The 11,901-nt window shown below is 38.0% G+C and overlaps 2 protein-coding genes across 2 annotated transcripts; both read left to right on the forward strand.

Annotated features, from left to right (window-relative positions):
• Nucleotides 1-3,812: 3,812 nt before the first annotated feature.
• LOC117013586 (olfactory receptor-like protein DTMT) lies at nucleotides 3,813-4,765 on the forward strand. The gene has a single exon (XM_033090886.1). It carries the CDS (start codon nucleotides 3,813-3,815, stop codon nucleotides 4,749-4,751), a length of 939 nt encoding a protein of 312 aa, XP_032946777.1. The 3' UTR covers nucleotides 4,752-4,765.
• Nucleotides 4,766-10,088: 5,323 nt separating this feature from the next.
• LOC117012877 (olfactory receptor-like protein DTMT) lies at nucleotides 10,089-11,027 on the forward strand. Its single transcript, XM_033089365.1, has one exon. The coding sequence runs from the start codon at nucleotides 10,089-10,091 to the stop codon at nucleotides 11,025-11,027; it is 939 nt and encodes a 312-aa protein (XP_032945256.1).
• The last annotated feature ends 874 nt before the right edge of the window (nucleotides 11,028-11,901 follow it).

Consider the following 11,901-nt stretch of genomic DNA (forward strand, 5'->3'; position numbering starts at 1 on the left):
GTCTTCAAAGGGAAACAAGACAGGATTTCTATGTGGGTGGAGATACTGCTAACCTAGGTAAGAGAGAAATCAAAGTGGGAGAGCCACGTTCCCAGTAGTTCCAGTGTCACAAAGTGGATCCTAAGATGTGATGGGTGAGGTTTAGTGCCTGTAGATGGTGAAAGAAATTCACTGCCTTCAGGAAGTCAGCCCTTCATGTCTTTGTGAGTCTGAGCAGCCCCTGTGGGTCTAAACTGTCCCCAGGCTGGGACAGGCAGGGGAGGTGGGCTCGGATCACTTTGGGCTCATCCTCACCTTCCCCTTACCTCTGAGATTGGTGACTGAGGGTGTGTGATAAGAGGGGTAGGTAGACAAATACGGGCTTTCTATGGAGTAGGAATGCCAGGAGCAGAGCAGAGAGAGGGTACAGGAGTGGGTGGATGTGTGGTGGCAGAGTCCGCATTTGGTTTTGCACACTACAAAAGGGTTCTGGTGGCCATTGGATCGGCTCTCCGCTCACCACTCCCTGGCCTGTACCTTCTTCAGCCTCCAATGATGAACTCACAGGGGCCTCAGCACCTATACAAGTGGAAAAGGAAGCACTGCGGGGAGGATCAGATTAGGGGACTTCACTGCTGTGTTTACTGTCATGACCAGACCTTCACCAGAGTTTGGGTGCCCTCTGTATGTCGCCCCACTGGCTTGATTAGGAGCTGCCCCAGGAAAGTCTCCTGTTTACCTAATAAACCAGTCATGCCTGGGATGATGTCTAGGTTTGGGCTGTGAACAGGTGCTTCACACCTGGGACTCTTCTCTAGTCCTTAGAGTTGACTGTTTCACTCCCTTCCACCCTTCAGTGGCCCCAAGACCCATTTCATTTCTCTGAATTTGGGAGTATTCTAGATTCTGGGCGAAATGGTCCATTGATTTCCTAGGTGGACCTCTCTGTTGCTGTGCTTCTTACGAGCCGGTTACTCTGAACTTTTCCTCAATCTGATTCCCATTGACTTAATATAATCCAGAAATTCTCAAAATCCTGGCATGCCAATGGCACTATTTGTCATTTCCCAGCCCTGCTACTTACTGAACGTTTCTGTAACATTTCCTTTTAGTTGGCCATAGAATGTGTCATGGAGAATTTGTAGTTTAGATTAGTACTGTCCTGTGTGGTAGCCATTAGCTACCTCTGGCTGTTGTTTACTTGAATGTGGCCAGTTCAAAAAGACACGTGCTGTGTGAGTGAAATAGACTTTGGAATTTGAAGAAAACAGATGCATGACGTATTAATTTTTGAAATCTTGATTGTATGGAAATGAAGATATCTTGGATATATTGGCTCTGAGAAATGTTATTAGGATTAATTTTGCCTGTTTCTCTTTGTGTTTTTAAATGTGTTATTGAAAATTTAAATGACATATTTGGCTCACATTTGGGTCTTACATTTTCTTGCTAGGGGATGTTTTAATCAATATACTTCATTTTGATTGCCCCCCAAAGTTTTGATTGTTTAAATGCTTTACTAATATGTGTAATTTTGACTCGTGATAAGACAGATCATTCTCTGATGTATTTCTCAAAATTCTCAGAACGATGCCCTAAGTGGGGCATGAGACACCCCACTTAATGATTGTGTTTTTTCTCCAGTAAATTATGTAGCTTTGTATTGAATTTTAGGTTCTAGAATGCCTTATGCAGAGCCTGGGGATTATTTGTTCCTTGCAAGTTTGAAAAATCTAGAAAGCCTCCTGGCCCAAGGGTTTTAAAAAATTGCAATATAATTTACACATGGCACAGAAATGTAAGTGCTCAGCTGACTGAGTTTTACTTCCCTGTAAGCACCTGCACAGATCAATATACAGAGCATTTACGTTACCACAGAAATCTCCCTCGTGCCCTCTCCTAGTCAATATCCACGAGGGTCTAAGGTAACCACTATGCTGGTTTCTGTCACCATAGGTTAGATTTGCCAGCTCATGAACTGGATTCTTTTACTGAACATTCATCTTTTTGAGATTTTATCTATGTTGTTGTTTGAATCATTATAGTTCATTATTTTCATTGCCATGTATTGTGTCAGTGAAATGAATATGCCAGAACTTGCTTATCCATTCTCTTGCCAATGGATGTTTGGGTTGTTTGGTTTTAGCTGTTAGGACTGAAGCTACTGTTGGAAATTCTATTACACATGTTTTTGGGGACATCTGTTTTCATTTTTTTTGGGTATTTCAGGAGTGAAATTTCTGAATCACAGTGTAGGTGAATGTTAAACTTCAAGAAACTATATACAGTTTGTAAAGTGGTTTTACTGTTTTACATTCTTAACGGTGATATATGAGAGTGATAATTGTTACACATCCTGGCTGACATGTAATATTGTAAATGTTTTTCATTTTAGCCATTCTAGTGGATATGTAGTAGTATCTTCAGGTTTTAATTTGCATTTCCCTGTGAATAATAATGTTAGGTGAATTTTCATAGCTCATTGTTGGCCTAAGGACTTTTATAGGACATTGTTTGCTTTCTGTTTATTTCATATTTGTTGCTCTTCTTTATTATTTATTTTAATAGTCTATTTAGACATGTGATATATTATTGAGCCAATTTTTGCAATTTATCTTTGCTTAGAAAATGTCTCATTCAGATTTTCAAATATATTTGAGAAATTTTAGGAAGATTTAAAATTTGCCTTTGTGACTATATCGTTTTTCTTATTCTTAATGTCTTACTGTTATTTATATTTTTTAAAACATCAGATTGGCCGGCAACTTTACTGTATTTTTAAATTATTTAATGTAATTTTAAATTATTTAACCCCAGTAAACTTTAATTAAAAAAATTGGTTTGTCCAGTTTTGTCTACTTTGTTGATCTTTGGAAACAAAAGCGCTGATATTATTTGATCCATTTTACTGCTTTTATGTTTTCCAATTTGTTAATATAGGCTTTTGCTTTGTCAATTGCATTATCCTATTTATTTGAATATTTGCCTCTCTTTTTCAATCCTTTTCAGCTTGACACAGTCATCATTTATTTTCACTTTTTTTACTTTATTAGGAGAAACTTGGCATAGATTTTTTTCTTCTCTCCGACACATCTCTAAGCCAGAGGCATACAGAAATATTAGACTACTTCTTTCCTCCTTTCAGATCATGTTGCTGACTCCACTCATGAAGCAATTATGGAACGTTCTGATAGAATTCGGGAAGATGGTTCAATTTGATGTATAACCTCAGATGCTTCAGAGTTTTGCTTTATGAAAATATTGATGTTTATATTTGGTAGAGGAAAATTAAAATACTGAACTTATGAGTGCCTGATTAAAAAATGTCTTTTGAAAGTTCTGCAATTCGTATATGTGTGTACACATATATATAGGTTCATAATTTAATACAAATTATTCATTTAAAAATTTTAAAAGTCATTAATTAATTTTTACTATCAGTTTCAGGTGTACAGAACAAGATAGTGATTAGACACGTTCACACTCCTACAAGTTTCCTACCCATCTGATGCCATACATACCTGTTACAATCCATTGACTATATTCCCTATATTGTATTTACATTGTAACTGTGTACCTATTTTTTAAAATTATAGTTGACTTTCAATATTATATTACTTTAGTTTCATGTGTACAGAGCTGTAATTAGGTTTTTTTTACATGATTTATGAAGTGATCCCCAGAAAGCCTAGTACCCATCTGACACTACGTATAAATATTATAACACTATTGACTATATTTCCCATACTGTATTTCACATCCTCATGACTATTTTGTGACTACCAATTTAATACAAATTATTTTTCATTTTAAAAAGGTAAGAGAATAGCAACATGAAAATGGAAAACCAAAGCATCGTCTCAGAATTCCTCCTCCTGGGTCTGCCCATTGAACCAGATCGACGAGACCTGTTCTACGCCCTGTTCCTGGCCATGTACCTTACCACGGTCCTAGGGAACCTCCTCATCATCCTGCTCATTCACTTGGACTCCCACCTCCACACGCCCATGTATTTCTTCCTCAGCAATTTGTCCTTTTCTGACCTGTGCTTCTCCTCTGTCACAATGCCCGAGTTACTGCAGAACATGCAGAGCCAAGTCCTGTCCATCCCCTACGCAGGCTGTCTAACCCAAATGTACTTCTTCCTGTTTTTTGCAGACCTAGAGAGCTTCCTCCTAGTGGCCATGGCCTATGACCGCTATGTGGCCATCTGCTTCCCCCTGCACTACACCACCATCATGAGCCCCAAGCTCTGCTTCTCCCTGGTGGTGCTGTCCTGGGTGCTGACCACCTTCCACGCCTTGTTACACACTCTGCTCATGGCCAGGTTGTGTTTTTGTGCAGACAACGTGATTCCCCACTTTTTCTGTGACATGTCTGCTCTGCTGAAGCTGTCATGCTCTGACACTCGAGTTAATGAGTTGGTGATATTTTTCGCGGGAGGCCTGATTCTTGTCATCCCATTCCTACTCATCATCACGTCTTATGCACGAATTTTGTCCTCCATCCTCAAGGTTCCTTCCTCTGGGGGTGTCCGCAAGGCCTTCTCCACCTGTGGCTCCCACCTCTCCGTGGTGTCACTATTCTACGGGACAGTTATTGTTCTCTATTTATGCCCATCAGCTGACAATTCTATTGTTAAGGAGACTGTCATGTCCATGATGTACACTGTGGTGACGCCCATGCTGAACCCCTTTATCTACAGCCTGAGGAACAGAGACATGAAGGGAGCCCTGGGAAGAGTCTTTTGTAGAAAGATATTTTTTTGTTAACATGTTGGTAACACTTGTGGTTTTCTCATATTTTTATTCAGTAGAGGTGTTATGAGTGATATTAGACTATTATCCAGATATATTTCTTCACCTTGGAAACGTCAGTTAGGATGACACACTATATAATTGTTCAATATGTAAAAGGGATGAATTGGAACTACATAGTTGAACTAGGGAAAGAAGTCTTTGTGACCTCTGACTTGGCTTTCCTCTGTCTTTCCCTGGAGATTCTGTAAGAGCATAGTTTAAGGAGAACTGTTTTAAATGATCTCCATATCTTACATTCTTAACTAATTCATTACAGGACATTATTTTTTCAATCAGAACTCTTCTGTGTTTGTGCTCTCTTTTTTAAAAAATGATTCTCTATACTCTTAGGTCAGTACTAACTAAGATCCACACATTTCAACCTCCCAACCTCTCTCTAAATGCCTCCTACATACGTACAGAATTTCACATATTTTATCTGTTAATCATTTCCCCCCTCTGATTTAAATTTGTGTTAACTTTGTGTTTCCTGATGTGCTATGACCTGGAATTCATTTTTTTAAATTAAATTTTTTGGAGTGACATTGGTTAATAAAAATCATATAATAGGTTTCAAGTGTACAATTCTATATGCATCATCTATATATTGCATTGTGTGTTCACCACCCAAACACTTTTACTACAAGTGTGTAGAGTGTATTTTGTTTTTATATGGGTATAATCAATACCCAGGGGCACTAAAATTTATTTCCCCAGGCGTGGGGAGAGAATATGAAGCAGGTATACAAGTTCAGAGTTGAAGGATCCTTCTCTTCTCTTGGTTTAATAATTTGGACTACACAAAATAACTTTATGACTATATTTTTATTCTGGCCTCATGATAATTCTAAGACAGTATAGAATATATTGTCACTATTTCACAGACTGAAAAATATGGTGATATTTCATGTACATAGAATTATATAATATTTGGCTTCTGTGACTGGCTTCTATCAACGGTGTAAAATTTTCAAAATTCATCCATCTCGTAGCATGAATCACTAGGTCATTTATTTTTATTGCTGAGTAATATTCCATTGTGTGGATTTAGCACAATTTATTTTCCAATCATCAATTGATGGCTGTTTGCAGTGGGGCTGTTGTGAGCAGTGCTGCTGTGACCATTCATGTAGAAGTTCTTGTTTCAGTACCTTAGTGTTTTCAGACATACACCGAGTAGTGGAACTGCTGGGTCATGTGCTAATTCTATGCTTAACTTTTTGAAGAATCCCCAAACTATGTCCTTCACCTTTCCTCTCTCCCAATGACCCCCATCCTCTGCTCCCCTCCCAGCACCCACATACACCTCAGCCACACTGAACCCCCTTTACTGTGTAAACAACTCAAGACCCTCTCACCTCTGGGCTTTGCCATGTACTTTTCTCTCTCTGGACAATTTTCATTCCTTTTTCCTAGAAGTCTCCTTAGATTCTTTAAACTTTATTAAAAAAATAGATTTCTTCCACGGAGAAGGTTAGGAGTCTTTGATACGTACTCTTATCACATCCTGTATTTCCCCTATGAAACATTTATAATACTTGGTAGTAACTTATGTAGTTGTGTCTGACCACTAGACTGTAAGCTGTCTGAGGGCAGGGACCATTTCTACTTTGGCCTCAGTCTTTCCCACAGAACATGGCTTACCATCTTGCACATGGTAGTTTCCCAGTAAATATTTCTTGAAGGAATGCATTAATGAACTGATGATGCACTAAGTATTTGCTGGGTGAGCCAGTTAACACATTACTTGCTATCACGGAGCTTAAACTCCAGCTGATGAGAGAAGGTTGGTATATATGGGAGCACTCACTGCACAACATAAAACAGTGGTGATCACCTGACGGTATTTGATTATGCTAACTTTGTAGAAGGCCAGATACTGCAGAAAATAGAGAAGGGGGATATTAGAGTGGGCTGCGGTGGTCAGGGAAAGCTCCCATGAGAAGGTCAGACTTGGGGTGAATCCAGAATTCTGTGTCTGGACATGATTTATTCAGAATTGTGCAGGAGTAAGGTGGGGTGGGGGCAAGCACCAGGTTGGTTACTAATGAGTTTCTATGGGACCCAGGGATCCCAGGGGTCAGGGCATTGTAGAAGAGAGGAGTCAGAAGACAATGGCAGGGACTCTGGCTGGAAATGCACGAGGTGGAAGCAGGAAACAGGAATCAGGCTCTGGAGCCACATTCAGACAAGCTAGGTGAGTGGGGAGGAAGGTAAGAAGTAGTTATACTAAAATCCCCTTTAACAGATATTAGGATTCCATAATTCTGTAGCACAACTCCTGCAGGATGATTTAGAATGGATTTAGAATGAGAATGGATGTTTTCCAATCTCAACAGTGAATCCATCTCTATGTGTAATTGGGAATCACCAGACTTGTTAATGGGAATTAGTAAATTGTATATTTTATACTTTGCAGGTATCAATCATTCCAAACCTACAATTCTGTGAAGTATGGAAGATTTAGTGATGGTGAAGTGTAATGTTGGAAAAGTTCAGCTGTTTGCCAAGGTCGCAGGCCAGTAAACAATGGAATCTGACTCCTCTGGGCTCCTGAATATTGTGTTTGGGGGCAAGTTAAACAGTGTGTAGGAGAGCATCCTGAGAGCTCCTTTCTGAGAAGCCAGTTTTCTTTCCCCTCTGGCGAGCTGTCTTAATATTAATAATGACTTTACCTAGGGATAAATTCAACACATAATGTGACGGGAAATCCTCGCTATTCTGGTTCCAGTGTGTTCTTTCTGGCCAGTAGCTTCTTCCTTCCCACATGCTCCATACCTTCTCTACTAGCCCCAAGATGCTGTCCTCATCGGGAGGGGAGGGGATAAGGGTAGAGATATTTGGGAAATTATTGCGTTCTCATCACAGAACTTAATCATGATAATAGTAAGTATTGCTAATGCCACACTGTCTCACTGTATAGCAAGTTTTTCACATGGATTGTTCCATATTTTTCCCTCCCTTGTCATGATAAATTAGATACTTTCATGTCTATTAAGCTGATATGAGCATTCATTGTAGGGGAGGTTAAGTTTCTCAGTCAAGGTCATGAAGCTGGTACGATGTAGTAAGGTAATCCCAGGAGGACTGGCTCCAGGGACCTAGCACTTAAAAACTGTTTCAGATTTTATCCAGGTTCTTTTTTAAATTAAAGTTTATTAAGGTGACAAAGGTTAGGAAAGTTACACAGGTTTCAGGTGTACAATTCTGTAATACATCACTTATATATCACAAAGTGTGTTCACCACCCAGAGTCAGTTTTCTTTCCATCACCATATATTTGATCCTTTTTACCCTCATCTACCACCTCATTGCGCCCTTACCCTCTGGTAACCACTGAACTATTGTCTGTGTCTATGAGTTTTTGTTTCTTCATTTGTTTGTTCGTTCCTTTGTTATTTTCAGTTTTATATACCACATATCGGTGAAATCTTATGGTTTTCGCCTTTTTCTGTCTGGCTTATTTCGCTTAGCATAATAATCCATATTGTTGTTTGAATCATTATACTTCATTACTTTTCATTGCTATGTAAAATATGATTGAAATGAATATGCCACAACTTGCTTATCCATTCTCCTGCTGATGGACCCTTGGGTGTTTGTTCGGTTTTAGCTGTTATGAATGAAGCTTCTATGGGAAATTCAATTACACACATTTTTGGGTGACATTTGCTGTCATTTATTTTGGGTATTTCAGGAGTGAAATTTCTAATCCATAGTGTAGGTGAATATTAAACTTTAAGAAACTACAAACAGTTTGTAAAGTGGTTTTACTATTTTACATTCTTACCAGTGATGTATGAGAGTGTGAATTGCTGCACATCCTGGCTGACATCTGATATTGTAAATGTTTTTCATTTTAGGCATTCAGGTGGGTATGTAGTAGTATCTTCAGATTTTATTTTTCATTTCCCTGTGAATAATAATGTTAGGTGCATTTTCACATGCTTATTGTTGTCCTAAGGACTTTTACTAGACATTGTTTTCTTTCTGTTTATTTCATATTTGTTGCTCTACTTTAATATTTATTTAATGGTCAATTTAGATACCTTATATATTATTCAGCCAATTTTTGCAATTTGTCTTTGCTTAGAAAATGTCTCATTCAGATTTTCAAATAAAGTTGAGAAATTATAGGAAGATTTAAAAATTTGCCTTTGTGACTATATTGTTTTTCTTATTCCTAATGTATCATAGTTATTTTTATCTTTTGAAACATTAGATTGCCCAGCAACTTTACTGTATTCTTTTATTGTTTCTATGTAACTTTATTAACCATTTCACCCCGATAAACTTTAATTAAAAAATATTAGATTGTCCATTTTGTCTATTTTGTTGATCTTTGGAACACAAAAGTTCTGAAATTATTTAATCAATTTTACTGTTTTTATTTTTTCCATTTTTTATATGTGCTTTTAGATTCATCAATTGCATAATTCTATTTATTTGAATATTTGCCACTCTTTTGCTATCCTTGTCGGCTTAACCGTGTCATCATTTATTTTCATTTCTTCTACTTTATTAGTAAAAATTAGGCATAGATTTTTCTTCTGTCTGAGACATCTCTAAGCCAGAGGCATACAGAAGTATTAGACTACTTCCTTCCTCCTTTAAGATCATGCTGATTGACTCCACTCATGAAGCAATTTGGAACAGTCTGATAGAATTCGGGAAGATGGTTGAAGTGGATGCATAACCTCTGATACTTTCAGAGTTTTGCTTTATGTAAATATTTATTTTTGCATTTGGTAGAGGACAATCAAAATCCTGAACTTATGATTGTTTGATTAGAAAATATCTTTTTAAAAGTTCCGCAATCTCTATATGTGTGTATGCATATCTATAGGTTCATACTTTAATAGAAATTCTGCCTTAAATTTTTTAACTAATTAATTAATTAATTAATTAATTTTTATTATTAGTTTAGGTGTACAGAACAACATAGTGATTAGACATTTACACACTCCACCAACTTTCCTACCCATCTGATACCGTACATAGCTGTTATAATACCATTGACTATATTGTCTATATTATAATTTACATTGTAACTGTGTACCTATGTTTTAAATTATAGTAGATATTCAATATTACGTTCTATAGGTTTCAGGTGTACACAGTAGTGATTAGGCATTTATATAATTTATGAAGTAATCCCCTGAAAGCTTAGTACCCATCTGACGCTATATACAAATATTACACATTATTGACTATATTTCACATATTGTATTTCACATCCTCGTGGCTATTTTGTGACTAGCAGTTAAATACAAATAATTTTTCATTTTAAAAAGGTAAAAGAATAGCAACATGAAAATGGAAAACCAAAGTATCGTCTCAGAATTCCTCCTCCTGGGTCTGCCCATTGAACCAGATCAACGAGACCTGTTCTACGCCCTGTTCCTGGCCATGTATCTTACCACCGTCCTGGGGAACCTCCTCATCATCCTGCTCATTCACCTGGACTCCCACCTCCACACGCCCATGTATTTCTTCCTCAGCAATTTGTCCTTCTCTGACCTCTGCTTCTCCTCTGTCACAATGCCCGAGTTACTGCAGAACATGCAGAGCCAAGTCCCGTCCATCCCCTATGCAGCCTGTCTGACCCAAATGTACTTCTTCATGTTTTTTGGAGACTTGGAGAGCTTCCTCCTAGTGGCCATGGCCTATGACCGCTATGTGGCCATTTGCTTCCCCCTGCACTACACCACCATCATGAGCCCCAAGCTCTGCTTCTCCCTGGTGGCGCTGTCCTGGGTGTTGACCACGTTCCACGCCTTGTTACACACTCTGCTCATGGCCAGGTTGTGTTTTTGTGCAGACAACGTGATCCCCCACTTTTTCTGTGACATATCAGCTCTGCTGAAGCTGTCATGCTCTGACACTCGAGTTAATGAGTTGGTGATATATTTCATGGCAGGGCTCACTGCAGTCATCCCATTCCTACTCATCATCACGTCTTATGCACGAATTTTGTCCTCCATCCTCAAGGTTCCTTCCTCTGGGGGTATTTGCAAGGCCTTCTCCACCTGTGGCTCCCACCTCTCCGTGGTGTCACTATTCTACGGGACAGTTATTGTTCTCTATTTATGCCCATCAGCTGACAATTCTATTGTTAAGGAGACTGTCATGTCCATGATGTACACTGTGGTGACGCCCATGCTGAACCCCTTTATCTACAGCCTGAGGAACAGAGACATGAAGGGAGCCCTGGGAAGAGTCTTTTGTAAAAAGATATTTTTTGGTTGATATGTTGGTAACACTTGAGCTTTGCACATAGTTTTATTTAGTAGGTGTGTTATGAGTAATATTAGACTATTATCCAGATATTTTTCCTCACCATGGAAATGTCAGTTAAGATGACATACTATATAATTGTTCAATATGTAAAAGGGATGAATTGGAACTGCATAGATGAACTAGGAAAACAAGTCTTTGTGACCTCTGACTTGGCCTTCCTCTGTCTTTCCCTGGATACCCTGGAAAAGCATAGTTTAAGAAGTATTATTTTAAATTATCTCCATACCTTATATTCTTACTAATTCATTACAGGATATTATTTTTTCAATCAGAACTCTGCTGTGATTGTGCTATCTTTTTTTGAAAATGATTCTCTGGACTCTAGATCCACACATTTCAACCTCCCAGCCTCTCTCTAAATGCCTCCTACATACCTACAGAAGTTTCACATATTTTATCTGTTAATCATTTCCCCCCTCTGATTTAAATTTGTGTTAACTTTTTTTTCCTGATGTGCTATGACCTGGAATTTATTTTTTTAAATTAAATTTGTTGGGGTGACATAGGTTAATAAAATCATATAATAGTTTTCAAGTGTAAAATTCTATATAATACATCATTTATATATTGCATTGTGTTTCAGCACCCAAACACTTTCACTACAGGAATGTATTTTGTCTTTACATGGGTATAATGAATACCGAGGAGCCCTAAAATTTATTTCTCCAGGTGTGGAAAAAAAAATCTGTAGCAGGTATACAAGTTCTGAGTTGAAGGATGCTTCTCTCCTCTTGGTATAATAGTTTGAATTGCAGAAAAGAACTTTATGTTTTTATTCTAGCCTCATGATAATTCTTAGGACGTATAGAAGATATTATCACTA

The sequence above is a fragment of the Rhinolophus ferrumequinum genome, chromosome 21, assembly GCF_004115265.2.
Source record: "Rhinolophus ferrumequinum isolate MPI-CBG mRhiFer1 chromosome 21, mRhiFer1_v1.p, whole genome shotgun sequence".
In the NCBI taxonomy this organism is placed as follows: domain Eukaryota; kingdom Metazoa; phylum Chordata; class Mammalia; order Chiroptera; family Rhinolophidae; genus Rhinolophus; species Rhinolophus ferrumequinum.